At 41.7% G+C, this 21,722-nt stretch overlaps 1 protein-coding gene across 1 annotated transcript in view; it reads left to right on the top strand.

The window, feature by feature from the left end:
• SRD5A2 (steroid 5 alpha-reductase 2) overlaps window positions 1-21,722 on the top strand; it is a 54,410-nt gene that overhangs the window by 29,328 nt on the left and 3,360 nt on the right. Inside the window, exons 2-4 of the mRNA XM_066266842.1 lie at window positions 14,718-14,881; window positions 16,021-16,122; window positions 19,156-19,306. Of these exons, the coding sequence (XP_066122939.1) occupies window positions 14,718-14,881; window positions 16,021-16,122; window positions 19,156-19,306 (417 nt within the window). The remainder of the gene's footprint in view (window positions 1-14,717; window positions 14,882-16,020; window positions 16,123-19,155; window positions 19,307-21,722) is intronic.

Genomic DNA, 21,722 nt, shown 5'->3' with positions numbered 1-21,722 from the left:
GTATGACCTTAGGCCAGTGGTTCTCAAACTTTTTGAAGTTGGGGCACATTTAAAATCCTACAAATAATTGTAGGTGCATTATATACAAATTTCTGAGAAATATGTTATAATAATTAAGTCAAATATTAAAGAAAAATATAAAGTCCAAGTATGCTTTTATGGTAATTAAATGAAATAAATATGACAAAAATTTATTTATTCTGACATTAAAAAACATATTTATGTTACATTTTTTGAGGTATGCTTTTTTAAAATTTGTAAAAAAGGGGTTAAAAAATTAAAAAATATCATAAAAGTTTTTTTTTAAATATAGATACATTTTTAGTAAGATTTAGTAAATTCGGCAGGTCCTGGTGTGAATGTATTAAGTTTTTTCATTCTTGCATTTATGAGAAACATGAGTCCGATATGTCCTAGCGATTTCTTCAATGTTTGGGCATATTTTTGAAAGGCAAACTCTCATTTCCTTGTCAATACGTTGAAGAATTCCTCTCTTTTTACTCTTAATTGTGTTGAGTGTAGAAAAACCTCACCATACATATCATCTGAACTTTATACCAAACAAAGGATAGAAGGAACTTGCCTCCAGTCTTTCCGGGGAACATGGGGGTAGTTTAAGCAATCTAGCACCACAGCTTAACAGCCTTTTGCAACCTAATCAGGCAAGTGAGGTGGGGGGTTGGGCAGACTGTCAACTGTCAGTTTACAGCCAATTCCCCACACCTCAGTCCCCCAAAAATCTAAACTCGAAAAACCCTGTTGGTTTTTTGGTCCCCAACAGGCACATATTTTTCTGGAATACCATAGGGCGCACCTGGAAATCTTCTAGGGTGCACATTTTGAGAACCACTGCCTTAAGCTGGTAATCTCACTGTGCCTCGGTTTCCTTGTTTACAAAATGGAGATGATTAACATACTAATCTCCTAGGGTTATTATAAACATTAAGTGACTTAATACATGCAAAATACTTAGAACATAGTAGGCACTGTAAAAATATTAGCTGCTTGGGGTCCTTTGCCAGTGTTTCCTCTACTGGATGTCTGAACTGAAATCAATTTCAATGGCCAATTATTACTCTGACAAGGTGTTTTAGTTCCCTGTGGCTGCTCTAACGGCACCACAACCTACGTGGCTGAAAACAACAGAGACTTTTCTCTCACCATTCTGGAGGCCAGAGTCTGAAATCAGGGTGTCAGAAGTCTGTGCTCCCTTTGGAAGCTCTAAAGGACAGTCCATTCCTTGTCCATCAGCGTCTTACGGCGGTTAGCACTCCTGCCTTGTGGTTGCCTCTCTGTGCTGTCTTCCCATCGCTTTACTCTGTGGGCCTTTCTTCTCTTTTTCTGCCCCTTTCTTGTATAAGGGTACTTGTGATTGCTCTAGGTCTACCCAGATTATCCAGGATACTCTCCTCTCAAGATGCTTGATTTAATCACATCTTTTCCCATATAAGATAATATTCACTTTTTTTTAATGGTTTAAAATAAAAACCATGCCCACTCCACGTTTTGTCTGAGGCATGTTTTGTCTGAGGGCCACCATTCAACCCACTGCATGAGGTCATAATACAATGTAAGTGGATGGGAGGCAGCACTGATTCGTTCTGTGCATTTGGCCAGTGCATCCCACTCTCTATTACATCCAAAACTATTATTTACAATGAATGACAGGTATGATCTGAGTTATGGACAGGTGAATGTTCATTGTTAGTGTTTGTTATTTTTTGGGAAGAACGCAGGGAAGTGGGCCATGGCCCCAGAGGACTGGTTGGCCTCGAGCCCTTTGGCATATGGAGAGGCTCCAACAAGGAAAGACATCTTGGTGGGTTCTGCTCCAAAGGGAAAAATTGGGGGAAACACTATTTTATGATTAAATGCAACTTCAAAGCCTCACCAATTCTAGCTTTAAACGCAAAAGTTTAGTGTTTATTTCAAAAGAGAACAGTGGGATGGTGCATTAATCATGACTCTCAGTTCCAAGTGACCGGAAAGTCAATCAGATAGGCTTAAGTAAAACCTGAACTTAAAAACTCTCATAACTGGAAACTTCCAACTTCAGGTCCAGATGAGTGCGGTGGTTGCAAAGATACCATCAGGATCTGGTTTCTCTGGCTTTTGGCTCTACGTCTTTTACTGACTCTATTCTCAGAAAGGCTGTTCCTTGGTAGTGGCTGGACAACCATAGAATCTAAGAGCTTACAGCCTCTCGTATCCAAGGCATGTGGAAAAGAATAGTTCTATGAGAAATGTAGACAAAACCTTAGTGGGGTTTGTTGGGTTGCATGCCCATCCTTGAAACAACCACTGTTGTGATTGGCTAAGGAGACTGAAGAGAATGAACCCTCTCATGGGCTAAGACTGGGGAAGGAGGTGAGCCCTGGAAGGAAGAACGACTGTTAGGTGGCACATATAACAAATGACTACTATAAATGCAACAAGATCTGACAATTAGACTAAAATTATTGATATACTAAAGCAGGGGTCCCCAAACTTTTTACACAGGGGGCCAGTTCACTGTCCCTCAGACCACTGGAGGGCCGGACTATAAAAAAAACTATGAACAAATCCCTATGCACACTGCACATATCTTATTTTAAAGTAAAAAAACAAAATGGGAACAAATACAATATTGAAAATAAAGAATAAGTAAATTTTTTTTAAATAAATTTTTATTAATGGTAATGGGATGACATTAATAAATCAGGGTACATATATTCAAAGAAAACATGTCTAGGTTATTTTGTCATTAAATTATGTTGCGTACCCCTCGCCCAAAGTCAGATTGTCCTCCGCCACCCTCTATCTAGTTCTCTGTGCCCCTCCCCCTCCCCCTAACTCTCTCCCTCCCTCCCTCCCATGTCCTCCCTCCCCCCACCCCTGGTAACCACCACACTCTTGTCCATGTCTCTTAGTCTCATTTTTATGTTCCACCAATGTATGGAATCATGTAGTTCTTGTTTTTTTCTGATTTACTTATTTCACTCCTTATAATGTTATCAAGATCCCACCATTTTGCTGTAAATGATCTGATGTCATCATTTCTTATGGCAGAGTAGTATTCCATAGTGTATATGTGCCACATCTTCTTTATCCAGTCTTCTACTGAAGGGCTTTTTGGTTGTTTCCATGTCTTGGCCACTGTGAACAGTGCTGCAATGAACATGGGGCTACATGTGTCTTCACGTATCAATGTTTCTGAGGTTTTGGGGTATATACCCAGTAGAGGGATTGCTGGGTCATAAGGTAGTTCTATTTGCAGTTTTTTGAGGAACCACCTTACTTTCCTCCATAATGGTTGTACTACTTTACAGTCCCACCAACAGTGAATGAGGGTTCCTTTTTCTCCACAGCCTCTCCAACATTTGCTATTACCCGTCTTGTTGATAATAGCTAATCTAACAGGGGTGAGGTGGTATCTCATTGTAGTTTTGATTTGCATTTCTCTAATAACTAATGAAGCTGAGCATCTTTTCATATATCTGTTGGCCATTTGTATCTCTTCCTGGGAGAAGTGTCTGTTCATGTCCTCTTCCCATTTTTTTATTGGATTGTTTGTTTGTTGTTGAGTTTTATGAGTTCTTTGTAAATTTTTGATATTAGGGCCTTATCTGAGCTGTTGTTTGTAAATATCATTTCCCATTTAGTTGGGTGTCTGTTTATTTTTATATCAGTTTCTCTTGCTGAGCAAAAACTTTTTATTCTGATGTAGTCCCATTCATTTATCTTTGCCTTCACTTCTCTTGCCATTGGAGTCAAGTTCATAAAATGTTCTTTAAAACCCAGGTCCATGATTTTAGTACCTATGTCTTCTTCTATGTACTTTATTGTTTCAGGTCTTATATTTAGGTCTTTGATCCATTTTGAATTAATTTTAGTACACGGGGACAGGCTATAGTCGAGTTTCATTCTTTTGCATGTGGCTTTCCAGTTTTCCCAACACCATTTGTTGAAGAGGCTTTCTTTTCTCCATTGTATGTTGTTGGCCCCTTTATCAAAGATTATTTGACCATATATATGTGGTTTTATTTCTGGGCTTTCTATTCTGTTCCATTGGTCTGAGTGTCTATTTTTCTGCCAATACCATGCTGTTTTGATTATCGTGGCCCTATAATATAGTTTAAAGTCAGGTATTGTAATGCCCCCAGCTTCATTCTTTTTCCTTAGGATTGTTTTGGCTATTCGGGGTTTTTTATAGTTCCATATAAATCTGATGATTTTTTGTTCCATTTCTTTAAAAAATCTCATAGGGATTTTGATGGGAATTGCATTAAATTTGTATATTGCTTTGGGTAATATGGCCATTTTGATTATATTTATTCTTCCTATCCAAGAACAAGGAATATTTTTCCATCTCATTGTATCTTTTTCGATTTCCCTTAACAATGCTTTGTAATTTTCATTATATAGGTCCTTTACATTCTTTGTTATGTTTAAGAATAAGTAAATTTAAATCAACAAACTGACCAGTATTTCAATGGGAACTATGCTCTTCTCACTGACCACCAATGAAAGAGGTGCCTCTTCTGGAAGTGCGGTGGGGGCCGGATAAATGGCCTCAGGGGGCCGCATGTGGCCCTCGGGCCGTAGTTTGGGCACCCCTGTACTAAAGGTTAGGTCTTTTATTTCTTTTGGTCTGCTTTTCCATATCCAATTTCTTTTCCCTGCTTCCTGTGGATTGCTTGAATTTAAAACAATTCCAATTTGATTTATCTATGGTATTTATTATTTAAAAATATATGATACATTTCCAGCTTTACTGATATATAACTGACATGTAACATTGTATAATTTTAACATGTACAATGTGATTATTTGATATAAGTATATATTGTGGAATAATATATAAGATTAATGAACACTAAGGTTAATGAACATATCCATCACCTCACATAGTTGTCATTTTTTGGTTATGTGGTGGGAACTTTTAAGAACAACTCTTTTTTTTCAACCATTATTTTATTTGAATTGTATAGTTTATTGATTTTAATTTATTGTGTTTACATAGATTCAAGTGTCCCACTAAATACATCCTGCCCTCGTGCTCCTCTCAACATCCCCCTTGCCCCCCTCCCTCCAAAGCCCTCCCCTCTTCCCTCCGGGATTTGCTTTTCTGCTCTCTACAATGCTGTTACGTGTATAAAATTTCACCAATCTCTTTCCCTTCTCTGATCCCATCCTCTCATCCCCTTTCCCTCTGTCTGCTTTCCCTCTGGTCCCTTTGATCCTGCCTCTGCCTCTGTTCTGTTCCTCAGTTCACATTGTTCATTGGATTCCTCAAATAAGTGAGGTCATATGATATTTTTTGTTCTCTGCCTGGCTTATTTCACTTAACATAATAGTTTCCAGGTTCATCCATGTTGTCGCAAAAGGTAAGATTTCCTTCTTTTTCATGGCCCCATAGTATTCCATTGTGTATATGTACCACTGCTTTTTTTTTTTTTTTTTTGTATTTTTCTGAAGTTGGAAACGGGGAGGCAGTCAGACAGACTCCCGCATGAGCCTGACCGGGATCCACCCGGCATGCCCACCAGGGGGCGATGCTCTGTCCATCTTGGGGCGTCGCTCTGCCGCAATCAGAGCCATTCTAGCGCCTGAGGCAGAGGCCACAGAGCCATCCTCAGCACCCGGGCAAACTTTGCTCCAGTGGAGCCTTGGCTGCGGGAGGGGAAGAAAGAGACAGAGAGGAAGGAGAGGGGGAGGGGTGGAGAAGCAGATGGGCACCTCTGGGAATCGAGTGTGTGCCCTGGCCGGGAATCAATCCCGGGACTCCTGCACGCCAGGCCGACTCTCTACCACTGAGCCAACCGGCCAGGGCTATGTACCACTGCTTTTTAATCCACTCGTCCACTGACGGACACTTGGGCTATTTCCAGATCTTGGCTATTGTAAACAATGATGCCATAAACATGGGGGTGCATTTCTTCTTTTGAATCAGTGATTTGGAGTTCTTAGAATATATTCCTAAAAGGGGGATGGCTGGGTCAAAAGGAAGATCCATTTTTAATTTTTTGAGGAATCTCCATACTGTTTTCCACAGTGGCTGCACCAGTCTGCATTCCCACCAGCAGTGCAGGAGGGTTCCCTTTTCTCCACATCCTAGCCAGCACCTATCATGTGTTGTTTTGTTAATGAGCGCCATTCTGACTGGTGTGAGGTGGTATCTCATTGTGGCTTTAATTTGCATTTCTGTAATGATTAGTGATGTTGAACATTTTTTCATCTGCCTATTGGCCATCAGTATGTCCTCTTTGGAGAAGTGTTTATTCATTTCTTTTGCCCATTTTTTATTGGATTGTTTGTCTTCCTGATGTTGAGTTTTACAAGTTCTTTATAAATTTTGGTTTTTAACCCCTTATCAGATGTATTGTTGAGTATGTTCTCCCATTGTGTGATTTGTCTTTTTATTTTGTTCATATTATCTTTAGCTGTGCAAAAGCTTTTTAGTTTGATATAGTTCCATTTGTTCATCCTGTCCTTTATTTCACTTGCCTTTGGAGGTAAATCAGCAAATATATTGCTGCGAGAGATGTTGGAGAGCTTACTGCCTATGTTTTCTTCTAAGATGCTTAAGATTTGATAACTTACATTTAAGTCTTTTATCCATTTTGAGTTTATTTTTGTGAATAGCGTAAATTGGTGGTCTAGTTTTATTTTTTTTGCAGGTAGCTGTCCAATTTTCCCAACACCCTTTGTTAAAGAGACTGTAAGAACAACTTTTTTAGCATTGTTCAAGCTAAATAATAACATAGTTAACAACATAATATTGCTAACTATAGTCACCATGCCCTACATTAGATACCCAGAACTTATTTATCTTAGAACTGGAAGTTTGTACCCTCTAGGTGACTCCCTTCACCTATTTCCCTGCCCTCACTCATCCCTAACCCTGGCAAGCACCACTCTTCTCTCTGTTTCTGAGTTCAGTTTCTTCGGGTCCCCATATAAGTTAGAGTCCCCATATAAGTATTTGGCTCTTTCTCTCCGGCTGATTTCAATTGACATAATGCCCTCAAGCTTCATCCATGTTGTCACAAATGGCAGGATTTCCATTTACTTTGTCCATTCATCTCTCAGTGGAAACATAAATTCTTTCCATGTTTCGGCTATTGTAAATAATGCTGCAATGAACATGGGGGTGCATATATCTTTTTTGATATCCTGTTCTCATTTTCTTTGAATGTATACCCCGAAGTGTGAATGATAGATCTTGCAGTAATTCTCTTTTTATTTTTTAAATTTTATTGATTTTAAAGAGAGAGGAGGGTGTGTGTGTGGGGGGTGATGAGAAGGGCTTGCTTCACTCTAGCTGTTCATTGGTTGTTTGTCATAGGTAGGTGCCTTGACCAGGCAAGCCCAGGGTTTCAAACCGGTGACCTCAGTGTTCCAGTTTGGCACTCTATCCACTGTGCCATCACAGGCCAGGATTTTTAAATTTTTTGAGGAACTCAATAGTGTTTTCCATAGTGGCTGTGCCAATTAACATTCTCATCAATAGTGCACAAGGGTTCCCTTTGCTTCACCTCATTGTCAGCACCTGCTATTACCTGTCTTTTTGATAATGGCCATTCAGACAGGTATGAGGTGATATCTCATTGTGATTTTCATTTGCATTTCCTTGAAGACCAATGATGCTGAGCACCTTTTTGTGTACCTCTTGGCCATTTGGTTATCTTCTAGAAAAATCTATTCAGTTCCTCTGCCCATTTTTAATTGGATTGTTATTATTATTTTTTGCTATTGAGTTATATGAGTTTCTTATCTTTTTGGATATTAACCCTTTATCAGATGTATAATTTGCAAACTTTTTTTCCATTTTGTAGGTTGCCTTTTCACTTTATTGATTTTTTCTTTTGCTATACCGATGTTTCTAGTTTGATGTAGTCCTACTTGCTGATTTTTCCTTTTGTTGCTTGAGCATTTGGTATCATATCCAAAAAATGATTGCCAAAACCAGTGTCAGGGAATTTTCTCCTTGTGTGTTCTTCTAGGAGTTTTAAAGTACTGATTCTTACATTTAAGTCTTTAATCCATTTTGAGTTAAATTTTATGAGTGATATAAGACAGGGGTCCAATTTCATTCTTTTGGATGTGGATATCCAGTTTTTTTAAACCATTTATTGAAGAGACTATCTTTTCCCCATTGAGTATTCTTGGCTCCCTTATCTAATATTAGTTGACTGCCTATGTGTGGGTTTATTTCTGGTTCTTGAGTCTGTTCCTTTGGATTATATGTCTGTTTTTATGTCAGTGCCATACTGTTTTTACTACTATGGCTTTGTAATTTAGTCTGGAATAAGGAAGTGTGATGCCTCCAACTTTGTTCTTCTTTTTCAGAATTGCTTTGATTCTTCAGGGTACTTTGTGGTTTCATACAAATTTGGGATTTTTAAAATCTTTATGAAAAAGGCCATTGGAAATTTGATAGGAATTGGATTGAATTTATAGATGACTTTGGATAGTTTAGGCATTTTAATATCAATTCTGATCCATGAACATGAGATAACTTTCCACTTGTTTGTGTCTTCAATTTTTTTCATCAATGTCTTATAGTTTTCAGCATACAGCTCTTTCACCTCCTTGTTTACATTTATTTACATATTTTATTGTTTCTGATGCTATTGTAATGTGATTGTTTTATTTTTCAGATAGTTCATTGTTAGTACATAAAACACAACTGACTTTTGTGTGTTGATCCTATATTACTGAATTCATTTACAGTTCTCATTAATTAGGCCCCATATCAATATTTGCTGGTGTGTGTGTGGTGTGGGAGCACAGTTTTTTTTTTCTGTGGTGTTTGGCTGTCGTAGAGCAACTATTTTCTTAAAAGCTCCATCTTGTTGGATTGCTCCTCTTCCTGGTCACTTGGATAGAAAGAGTAAGCTTCTGTTGGGGCTTTTGTGTGTGCCCACTGGCACTGAGTGTTTGCCAGCTTCCTCAGCTCTAACTCTAAGTCTAGATTATATAAGGCAAAAAGAAATCCCAGAACACTGAATGCTAAGTTGTTCTTTAAATCTGAAGATCTCTAGCCTGTGTGACTTCTCTTCTCCACCCTTTAGAGTCTTCTTATGCTTGTTATATATATGATGTGTGGGGAATTAGTTGTGTTTAGCAGTGGGAATCCAGGAAAGTACATTTACTTCACTTTCTAGAAGCAGAAGTTATGATGCATTTGATATGCATGGGATGTTATTTAAAGATTTGTGTGCATATGATAAATATATAATGTTTAAAGCTTATGATAGGCTCTTTCATTGATTCAGCATTTAGTCTAGGCCAGGCACTATTCAAGGCACTGCAGGTATAGTTTGAACAGAATAGATAACGTTCTTCTCCTTATACAGAGCATACATTCTTATGAGAAGAGACAATTAGCAAACAAAACGCAATGTGTTAACATTGTGAAAAGTGCTATAGGAACAAGGAAAGCAGGTTTTGGAGGACAGTGAGTGCTAGTGGCATTGCAGATTGGTATTTTATATAGGTCAGCAGAAATAATGTTTGAACAGAGACGTGAAAAAGGTGAGGGAATGTGGATATGTGGGGAAGAGCTCCCCAGGTAAGAGACAAAGGTCTGAGCTGGCACATGCCAGTCCTGTTCACGTAACAGCAGGGAGGCCAGGGTGGCTAGAGTGGGATGGGCAAGGCAGAAAGTTGAGATGAAGTCAGCGATGTGGTGGGGAGGCAAACTTTGTAGAGCCTTGAAGACAATCATAAGGATTTTGGCTTTTCCTTTGTAATGCGGGGGGTTTTTCAGAGGCAAACAGTGTGATTCAGCTTACAGTTTCCCTCTGTCTGCTCTGTGGAGGATAGGCTACAAGGAAGGAAAGACAGGTCAAGTGAGGAGGCTTTTGCAAATATCCAAGGAAGGTTAATGATGGCTGGAGCTCAGATAGAGTTGCTGAGATGTGGCCAGATTCTGGAATATTTTGAAGGTAGAGCTGACAAGCTTTGCTAGATTTTATTATGTGGAGGATGTATGTGTATGAGAAAGAAAGAGAGATGGGGGGTGTCAATGATGGTTTAAGGCCCTAGGTCTCAGCAATCAGAAGAATGAAAGTGCTGTTTTCTAAGATGGGGCAGGCACAGGGAAGTACAGGTTTGGGGGAAGGGCAGGGAATTAGGGGTTTGAAATGAAATGTATAAGGTTTGAGATATTCTTCAAACAGGGTATCTAGTAGGAAGTTGGTCATATGAGTTAGGTTTAAAGACTGTAGTCATAATGTTTGGAGACATAAATTTGGGAGTGGTCGCTCTATAGATGATATTTAAAAATATGAGATTAGAGGTGATTACATATACAGTGGCTATAAATAAAGAAAGAATGAGTCCTGGGCCCTGGGGCACTCCAATATTTAATAGTCAAGGGGTGACTACTAGAGAAACCAGCAAAAGAAAATGAAGATAAATCAGGAATGTAGGAGAAAAATCAAGGGAAAGTGGTGTGCTGGAAGCTGAACGAAGAAAGTGTTTCCAGAAAGACGGAGTAAAATGTGGCAGTCTCTGGTGGTCTCGCCAAGATGAGTTTCTGTATGGGTGAGGCAAGGAGGAAAGAAGAGAAGAGACAGAGAATGCAGACAACTCTTTGAAGGAGTTTTGCTATAAAGGAAAACAGAAAAAAGGGGTGGTGGCTGAAGGGGGAGATGGGGCTGAGAAAGGAGTTATTATATACATAACATATATATATATATGCCATGTATTTAGATATAGAACTTGAATTTATTTTGATTGACAGTGAAGTCTAAAATTTCATATAGTGAGAAGTCTTCAATTGACTTGATAATCTTAGGAATAGCATTTCTATTTGAGAAGGACTTAGTTAAATATGAGTTAGTCTGTGCCAGATGTGTAATTTTAAAGGTTGTTACTTTGATTTAAATTGGATTTGCAATTTCAGTTAACCCTTTCCAATAAGAATCCCCCCAAATGATTATTTACTTAGCAGTGATAGAAAATTTTATATTTACAGAGTACTTATCAGTCTCTACATCAGAGCAAACACAAAAGAATGAAAATTTACCTTAGAGGTGTAAGAGGAAATTAAAGTGAAGTGGTCTCAAGTCAGGGAAACTGAGTCTCAGGCCATATATGTGGGCCATGGGATTTGACAGTGAAACTCGCCGGCAATCCTCCAAAGCACTAATTTCAGCGTCTTGAGCTACTTTGACACTTCCCCCCTTCCTTGTCCTTGTTTTTATTGCTTTCTTTATTGAATTATGTTTTTTGACCTGCTTCCAGCTTCCCAACATCAAAATCATCCTGATCGGAAGACCTGTATTTGTTCTCCAGGACTCCTGGCTTTCCGGAGCCTTTTGCCTGTGCTGTGTGTTCACCAACCTCCTCTCCTTTTTTGCTGGGAGATCCAGCTAGGCTACATTTCCCAGGCTCCCCCGCGTTTGGGTGGGGCCAAAGCAAAGAGGGTGGGAGTAATATACGCCACTTCCAGCTGCAGCTGGCCCTTAAGGTAACCCACAGTCCTCCATGCTCTCTATCTTCCTGGGTCTGGGGCCGGAGGAGGAGGCGGATGCTCTGGACTGTGGAGCATCACCGAACAGGTTGGCACTGTGGACTGAGCAAAAAATGAGCTTTTGTTATGTGGAAACTCTGAGACTTCGGAATTGTTTATTATAGTAGTGAGGCTCTCCTGATTAATACCCACTCCTTTGGTTGCAATGTGGTTAGTATTGACTTTGCATTCAGACTTAAAAGGTCCAGAGGATAGGGGTGGGGAGGATACACGGTTAAATTTGAAAGCGTGACTGCATACACTATGCCCTGTGTTTTTGAATGGCAAGGACTTTGTCTTTGGGCCTATGTGGGGGCATTGTTGGCATGAATAGGACCACACTGGGAGGCAAACGACTCTTTTTAAATAGCCTTTCTGTAGTCTTCTACGACACTTTCTCTCTGAGCTCTCTCATGGGGTATAAGTGAAAGGAGAAACAAATTTTTAGCAACTATATTCAGCAATTTTTTTTTTATTATACCCTTCTAGTTGGTTTGAAGTAGTATATCACTGTAGTTTTGATCGACATGTTCCTAATGATGTTGAACATCTTTTCTTGGGCTTATTGGACATTTGTTTATCTCTTCTGGAGTAATATCTATTCAAGTCCATTGCTCTTTTAATTGGGTTGTTTGCTTCTTTGTTGTTGAGTTGTAGTAGTTCTTTATATATCTAGATATTAAATTGTTATCACAAATCATTTGGAAATACTCTCTCCCATTCTGTAGATTATTTTTTCATTATTTTATAATATACCCCACCTGTTATCCATCACATCAGGCCACTTTGCAGTTAAGACATTAAAAAAGTAGCCCCCCTCCCTAGAAACTGTGAGCACTGGGTAAGTTTGAAGTGGGGTAAAGACAAGCCTCGTGAGTGACGCCTGCCGGGGAACCAGCAGACAGGTAAAGGAATGGCTTCTCTTTAGGAATGAGGCTTTGGAAGGGCACCAGCCTAGTTTCGATCCCCCCAGTTCTGGGAATGTGGCCTGTTACTTTTCAAGGCAGTGCAGAGCTGGATGGTGGGAGATGGGACAGGGTAATTTAAAATGCCACAAAACTTGTCGCCCTCACCAAGGTCTAGCCATTTCTTGCCTACATGCTCCCCAGGTTGCTGCAAGCCTTTTGTTCATACCCAGAGTTCTGAATATAATGTTGTCAGATTTTTCTTTGCTTTTAAGAAGGGATGACCTCTTGGAGGTCACCTTCTGTCATTTTGTTCTCTTAACTAACTTTAAAATTTAAGAATAATTCTGAAATTTGGGAGGGGGTGCTCCACAAGTTGGTTTTAAGTTCACACGAACAAAGAAACAGAAAAGAGTAAATGGAAAAATCCTAAAAAAATGTTATGATGTAAGACCAGTTTCACCCAGTATTAAGACATATTTGAGGCCCTGGCCGGTTGGCTCAGCGGTAAAGCGTTGGCCTGGCGTGCGGGGGGACCTGGGTTCGATTCCCGGTCAGGGCACATAGGAGAAGCGCCCATTTGCTTCTCCACCCCACCCCCTCCTTCCTCTCTGTCTCTCTCTTCCCCTCCCGCAGCCAAGGCTCCATTGGAGCAAAGATGGCCCGGGCGCTGGGGATGGCTCCTTGGCCTCTGCCCCAGGCGCTAGAGTGGCTCTGGTCGCGGCAGAGCGACCCCCCCCCCTCCCGGAGGGGCAGAGCATCACCCCCTGGTGGGCAGAGCATCACCTCTGGTGGGCGTGCCGGGTGGATCCCGGTTGGGCGCATGCGGGAGTCTGTCTGACTGTCTCTCCCCGTTTCCAGCTTCAGAAAAATACAAAAAAAAAAAAGAAAAAAGTTTATAAAAAAAAAAGACATATTTGAAAGTATAATTATTGAAACAGTGTAGTTTCAGCAATAGAGAGATCAATGGAACAGAATCAAGAGTCCAGGAGAAGACCAATATATGTGGTAGTTTAATGTAGAACACCAAAGGCAATGCATGTCAACGAGAAAGAGATATTTAGTAAATTTACTCGCATTAGGAAAAAAATAAATTGGATTCTTATTCAACTTCTTACATAAACATAAAAAAATCATTAAAATAATGGAAAAATGTGGGAGTTATAACCAAATTATATCTGAGTGGGTATACTCTAGAAACAACTCAAATATCCATCCAAGTAAAACAGATTAACACATATGGTATATTCTTACATGGGAATAATATTTAGCAATAAAAATAAATGAAGTATAGCTATTCACAACCCTATGTTTGAGTCTCAGAAGCATAATGATGAGTTAAAGAAATAAGACAAAAAATATGCTATGATTCAGAGTATGGTTCAATTCATATGAAATTAAAATGAGCAAAATAAACTATTTTTTTAGTGATGCATACAAATGTGGTAAAATTATGCAGAGGCAAAAGGAAATGATTATTATAAAAATCAGAATGGTGGTTACCTCTGGGGTGATGGTGGTACTATGAACAGGGACCCATAGAGATTTTCTGGGTAAAGACAATGTTCTGTTTCCCTACTTAGTGATTATATGGGTATTTATTTGATAGTTATTCATTAAATTGTTTATATAGGTTTAAGAACTTTCCTGTTATATTGTACCACAGAAAACAAAATTATGAAGAAGATGGAATTTGAGATATAGAATTCAGCATATACCTTGGGCAATATTTTTCTAAGCCCTTCTTCCTGGATTCCTCTAGATTTGTAATTCCTACCATTTAGAGAAGTTTCTACTTTCTCAAGGGATTCTGCAGCCACTTTGTAGGGAATGCTGCAATATCAATAATTAAATCATAAAGGAAAGACATTACGGAAAGCCATATGATCACCTGGCTGCTATTAAAATGCCATTCTGCTGGGGGATGGGATAAGCCAGGCTTTACCTTTCTTCCTGCATGATCTGGGTTTCCCTTCTTGATTTATACAGAAAGCATCAAAGTATCCAATCCTGGGCTCCTAAGATTGAATTCACTAATTACTGGGTGGGCATGACATTTACCTTTCAAGACTATTGTAAGAATAAAGTAAGATAATAAACAAATACTACAATGAATTTTGATGAAACATGACAAATAATATCATCAACACTTGTTTTAGAGCTGGCTAATGTTATTTCATTGAACCAATATAAGGGGAAGTGGCTTCTAAAAATACGGTTTGATGTGATTATCTGTTTGAAACCTTTTCCTCTCATTGCTGTTTATATTTTTAACACTGGATCTTGACTTTCTCTCTCATATATCCCAGGACATTTGTTTACTCATTCTTCACTAGAGGAAGGCCTTTTCCAATTGTGTTACTTTTCAAGGGCTTTGTCTTCTGCATGGGAAATGGATTCCTGCAAGGTTACTATCTGATTTACTGCGCTGAATACCCTGTGGAGTGGTACACAGACATACGGTTTATCCTGGGTAAGCAAATCTGACCACTCTCCACCCAGCACCGCTCCCCACGGTCTAAATCACCATCACCTCTTCCCACCCTGTTACAGTAACCTCAGTGATTCCCTTCTCCCCTTCCGTCCCCCCTACCCCAGCCTCTCTCTATTCTGCAGCCTGAGAGAGCTTTGAAAGACATCATGCCCTTCCTCATCTCAAACTCCCCCAGTGGATTTCAGGATACAATGCAAATTCCTTACCACTTCTGAGGAAACCCACATGTCCTTGGTTCAGCCCAATTTCCCCACCTCACTTCCTGTCTCATCCACCTTGGTTACAGTGCAATGGCCTGTGTGGCCATCCTGTGGAGCCTTAATTGGCCAGCTTGTCCTGCTCCCCAGCTCTTTTGTGCAGACTACTCTCTCTGCCAGGGATGCTCTGATCCTATATATCCACGCAGCTAGGTCCCTCACTTTATTTAGGTCTTTACTAAGTCCCGCCTCCTCAAACAGACTTTTCTGGACTGCCTATCTAACATCGTAGAAAACGCTGATCATTGAATTTGTTTCATTATCTGTCAGAGGAACCAAGCCCAGGAAGGTTCGACTGTTTGTATCATATTTTGGCTCAGACCAAAAATCTCGAGATTACCCTCAGTTCCTCTCTTTATATCACAGATCACATTCTGTCCATCAGCTTAGTGCTGCTACCTTTAGCTCCAAAACACTTGCCAATGGGGCTCATTTCTCCTCCACTGCACTGAGTTCATCCTAGTCCAAGCCACACTGACCTCTTGCCTGGACAGCCACGGTGACCTTCAGACTGAACTGGCCTTCAGTAATCCTTTCTCCACATGGCAGCCAGAGCGAACACTTGAAAAAACAAGCAGCCAGAGGATTAGCTGTGCGAATGCGGCTACGTGTGCACAGCGGCATGTGCCGGAGGCGCGGGCACAAAGGAAAACAAACAAAAACAAGGAAGAGCTCTGTGTGCTCCTGTGCAGGCCCCCCGGCCCCCCCTTTTTGACCATATACTAATACCATTTTTAGAATTTGAAATTAAATGCCCTTCTTTTACTTTTTAGAAAGAAAGAAAACCACAGCAACTTAGTTTATGAGAAAAACACCAAAATGAGAATACATTTTCCACCTTCCTCTCTCTTCTTTGCCTAGGCGTCCTTTTATTTATCTTGGGAATGGGGATCAACATCCACAGCGACTACATCTTGCGCCGGCTCCGGAAGCCTGGAGAAGTCATCTATAAGATCCCGGAAGGTAATGCCACCCTGCTGCCCAGGGTCCCACTCCTCCCGGGGAGCCAGTCCCGGGGGTTACACTGTGAGTAACAAATGGAGAGGGTGCGGGGAGGGCAGAAATGACATAATATATCCCGGTTTGGGGACCGTCTGGGGATTTCTCCTCCACACCCCACCCCACCCCATGACACATTTGTGCTTCTGATTTGAACACCGAAGTTAAGGAGAAGTACAAGGTTTCTCAGCAGATGCAAGATCACATCACCCTGAAGATGGGGGTGGGGTGGGGGGAGTGGGGTGTGAGGCTTGGGATGGGGTGGAAGTCAGCTGCCACCTCGTTGAAGTCGGTGAGATGATCACGTGCTATATGAGGGTTCTCAGAGAAACAGAACCAATAAGATGCAGGTATAAATATAGATATGCAGTGTTCGTTATAAGGAATGGGCTCACATAACTGCGGGGATCGAGAAGCCCCGTGATCTGCCATCTGCAAGCCAGAGGCCCAGAAGGGCAGGTGGTATGCGTTCCCGTTGGAGTGCAGGAGCAGACCGATGTCCCAGCTCAGAGGCAGTTGGGCAGAGAGAGGGAATTCTTCCTTTCTCTGCCTTTTTGTTCTGGTCAGGCCATCAATGGACTGGACAAGGCCAGTGCACCTTGGGAAGAACAATCAGCTTTACTCAGTCTATCAATTCAAATACTAATCTCATCCAGAAACACCCTCCGGGGCACGCCCAGAAATAGCGTTTTACCAGCCATCTGGGCAGTCCATGGCCCATTCAAATTGACACAAAAAATTAACCACCGTATATACACAGAGTGTCAATATTTCCTAGGTTAGCAAATAGAGCCGAATCATGCGTGACCAGCAAATTTGCCCTCTCCAATAAGTCTCACTAGATTTATCTAATAAATAGTCAGGGGTAGTGCTTGCATATTTCCTGCCACTTGTATATTCTCAAAGGTGTAGAGAACCATATTTACTTAATCAAAAATTAGGATGAGATATCTTACCAGTGCATTTTCAGAGATAAATCTTTACTGCTCCAAGAAACTAGGGCATGAGCTGACAAATATAAGCAGGTGTGGAAGTGAGTCAGTCCAAGTAATCCTTCAATATTTTTAAATAGTTATTCATGCAGGTTAATGGCTCCCATCACTTTTCATGTTACTAGAACCCTTAAGATTAAAAATTTTCCTAAATTATAACATGGTGTTAGTGCAGATTAATAATCGTTGATTAAGAAAATAATGGTAAAACTATTATAAATTCAATAGCATATTTAAATGAATATGTGTTGCTAATATCTTTTTTTTGTGTGTGACAGAGACAGAGAGAGACAGAGAGAGGGGCAGATAAGGAAGGGAGAGAGATGAGAAGCATTAATTCTTCATTGTGGCTCCTTAGTTGTTTATTGATTGCTTTTTCATATGTGCCTTGACCGAGAGGCTACAGCAGACCGAGTGACCCCTTGCTCAAACCAGTGACTTTGGGCTCAAGCTGGTGAGCCTTGCCCAAACCAGATGAGCCCACGCTCAAGTTGGCAACCTCGGAGTTTCGAACCTGGGTCCTCCGCATCCCAGTCCGATGCTCTATCCACTGCGCCATGGCCTGGTCAGGCCTAGTTGCTAACATCTTAACAGTATCTATATCAAACAACAATAATACAATAGGTTGATATGTACCATTTGCTATATCCATAGACACTTTATAGACTCTGCAATAGGTGAGTGGTTCCTCCCGAAGTCTGGGGAGTCACAGATTGGAAACCGCGAATGCATTGTCATCCTGAAGGAAGGTAACTTTAAGGGGTTTCAGTTAGTAAATCTTCACTCAGTAACTAGACACAAAATATCAGAGAAAGCTCTTAAAAGCTGCCAGGGTTAGTTTCCAACTCTTGGGTTCTATCAGAGAATGATTTAAAAAGAAAATCTTCTTTATGTAACTATGGAAAGAAAATATTTGTTGTAGATAAAACTTTGCCAGTGTAGTGCAGGACAGCAATTTCGAGGGCAGATAACATCTACTATGATTAGAAATGCTGTGGCTGCCTGACCTGTGGTGGCGCAGTGGATCAAGTGTCGATCTGCAACGCTGAGGTCGCCAGTTCAAAACCCTGGGCTTGCCTGGTCAAGGCACATATGGGAGTTGATGCTTCCTGCTCCTTCCCTCTTCTCTCTCTCCTCTCTCTCTAAAAATGAATAATAATAATAAAAAGAAATGCTGTGGCTTCTAATATAGGTCTGGTGTCAGAATACATGGTTGGATAGAAAGTAAACTTAGAAAATCCACTGCAGCTGACTTCGCTCACCTCCGGCAGGTCAAACACCTGCAGCTCTTGCTTCCTCCTTTAAACTTGAACAGAGTGTGCTGCTTTGGAAGGGCAAGTGCCAGAGGAGAATCGAATTCCTGATCACATCAATAGTACTATTTTCACCGGGTTTGTCACTTTACCCCGTGTGACTGTGAATGTGAAATGTGCTGAGCAGTCCGGGGAAAGGTGAGAAGGTGAAAGGTGGCCTGGAAACCTTACTTAATAGAATGAAAAGCTAGACTTTCTGCCTCTCATCCTGTCCTGTAGACAGCCTGGGATCCCGCAGTTGTTAGAGATCTGGATGGAACCCATCAAGCAGGTGGGACCACTCCTCACTGTTTCAGGATGTTTTAAAACTAAGCTACAGGCTGCTGTTCCTTTGTTTTCCTTTCTCCCCAAGTGAATTCCACCAGATGGTAATGACTGTGTAGAGCAGGGGTCCCCAAACTACAGCCCACGGGCCGCATGCGGCCCCCTGAGGCCATTTATCCGGCCCCACTGCACTTCCAGAAGGGGCACCTCTTTCATTGGTGGTCAGTGAGAGGAGCACTGTATGTGTTGGCCCTCCAACGGTCTGAGGGACAGTGAACTGGCCCCCTGTGTAAAAAGTTTGGGGACCCCTGGTAGAGTCTCTAGCCCACATTTGTTCTCACTACCCCATCTGTATTGTGAGCAAAGCAGAGGGGTTTAATGTCACAGTGATCCAGTGCTGATGATTGGCTTCTGGGTTCTGCACACAGGTGGCTTGTTCACGTACGTTTCTGGAGCCAATTTCCTTGGTGAGATCATCGAATGGATCGGCTATGCCCTGGCCACCTGGTCCCTCCCAGCTCTTGCATTTGCCTTCTTCTCCTTTTGTTTCCTTGGGCTGCGAGCTTTTCACCACCACAGGTAAGCTTTCCAATCCAGGTGGCAGTATCCACACAGCTTTCCACGCCAAACAGGCTTTTAGCACAGCGAGTCAGATGTAGAAACCTAAGACGTTCATTTTTATAAGGTAAGGTTGATGCTGTAATCTGTACTGGAGGATTCTGACTTCATGGGCTTCCACTGAAGTTGGAACTTAGCTGGATGACAATAGCAGTAACAACCTCTTTTTTCTATGAGCAAAAGTGAACCCATGTCAACAAAGGCACGCCAGGTGGCTTGGGAAGCCACCCTGCCGTCTTGTTGAAGAAGGCTTCCCAGAGAAGTGACTGACATCCACACGAGTTAGTCAGCTCCGGCTCTGTGCCCTACTAGTAGGCTTGGCTGGCGATAGCTACTGTTTGGAGAGTCAGGCGGTACGAGAAGTAACTTCCATGGCCATGCTTTAATTCAATTCACTTCCACCACATTTTTCAAAGTGTGCTCTGTGGGTGGGCGCATGCTCAGCACTTTCTAAAGCGTCACGGGTCATTCTGAGGTATATGGCCAGGAAAGAGAACCACTGGGGAAAAGTATTAGCCCCGAGCCTAGTGTGGCTGCCATTTTTAATTCTAGGTTTGGTGCTAACAGTTCAGGTTATCAGAGCCCTGGAAACTCCAGGATCCTTTCCGGAATCAGTGTAATACCAGGGCTTATTTAGTTAGTGCCCTCCTTCCCTATCTCTACCCTCCATGAATCACAGCCGAGGTCATTGCTGACTTCCTGGGAAGGTAGGTACGCAATTACTCATGTGGTGCAGTTTCAGGACCATCCGGTCCCCTGGGAAATGTCAGGAAGTTGCTGGGGCTTAGAACTTTCCTAAGTCTAGTCTAAAGCTTTCCTAACTCCCACCTCCCTCCCAGTCCCAGCGCCTGGGATGTGGTGGGGGCAAGAGAGTGAACTAAAAGGCTTGCTGGCAGGGAAAGGGTGATATACTAGGTTGTGGTCAGGCTTTAAACGTGAATTTCAGAACCTTTCTCTAAAATGGCTTTTATAGTTGGAGGAGAGGCCTATAATTACTGGGGATGTGGGGTGTGGAATAGTCAGAGGGCACAGAAATGGACTTGGAACCAGGACCTGGGGCACCCCTTAAGCTCTGCCTAGGTGTTAGTCTAGCTACTGAGTCATCTCATGGTCCTGAGGGTTGCACTAAGGATGGGATCTTCCCCCCAGAGTGCAGTTTGTGCAGGCGCCTGCCGGGAGTGATGGAACAACAGCTCTTCTCATGACCTATTCTTTTTTTTTTTATAAATAAATTTTTATTTTAATGGGGTGACATCAATAAATCAGGGTACATATATTCAAAGAAAACATTTCCAGGTTATCTAGTCATTTAGTTCTGTTGCATACCCATCACCCAAAGAGAGATCGTCCTCCATCACCCTCTATCCAGTTTTCTTTGTACCCCTCCCCCTCTCCCTCTCCCTCCTCCTCTCCCCCCACCCTCCGTAACCACCACACTCCCATCCATGCCTCTTAGTCTCGCTTTTATGTCCCACCAATGTATGGAATCCTGCAGTTCTTGTTTTTTTCTGATTCATTTATTTCACTCCGCATAATGTTATCAAGGTTCCACCATTCTGCTGTAGGTGATCCGATGTCATCATTTCTTCTAGCTGAATAGTATACCATGGTGTATATGTGCCCCATCTTCTTTATCCAGTCTTCTATTTTTTTTTACAGTGATTAAAAGCCTTTAAGCAAACTCTTGGCCAATACAGCAAGAATCCATAAAAGAGTAGTGTCCTTAACATGTTCACCAAGTCCAAGTTGGCCCCATCATCATGCCAAATCCCTGAATCATGACCTACTCTTGCCACTGCCTAGCTTGGGGGTGGGGCTCCGGAGGGCAGCAGAGGGTCCCCAGCTTGTGAGAGTCAGCGCAGCAGTTCTCCCACTTCAGGCAGGGGCTGTTGCCCACCAGGGGCTGGGGGAAGGGAGTGTGGAGGAAAGGGCATGGGCCAGCAGTTGGAGGGGCCCTGAGAAGCTTGGACTGAGCTGGGCTTGGTCTATGGAGGGGCAGCCATTGTACCTGAGGGTTCCAGCTGGTGCAGCAACAAAATTCAAAATGAGTCCTTATCCTTGTGTGTCAGCACCTTCGGAGGGAGAGGAAGAGGGCGTCTTTTTATAGGGCTGACTGGGCTCTGTGAGAGGCAGCTCACCACATCTCTCTCAACATAGCTCCCAAACCCAGCCGCCTCTTGTAGAGAATTATTACTATTTGTCTTTCTGATCAAACTAAGGTTTTTTTTTTTTTTTTAACAGAATGTGTCATTGTGGTTATAACTTGAGAGCTACCAGCTTCAACTAGTTAAGAGGACAACCCGGTTACTTAAGGAGAAAGCCTTTTTAACAAGATGTATTATTCTCCCCTGGCTGCCAAAACAGATGACCACAAACT

The sequence above is a fragment of the Saccopteryx bilineata genome, chromosome 3 (genome assembly GCF_036850765.1).
Source record: "Saccopteryx bilineata isolate mSacBil1 chromosome 3, mSacBil1_pri_phased_curated, whole genome shotgun sequence".
NCBI lineage: Eukaryota > Metazoa > Chordata > Mammalia > Chiroptera > Emballonuridae > Saccopteryx > Saccopteryx bilineata.
This window is presented reverse-complemented; position numbering and strand designations above follow the sequence as displayed.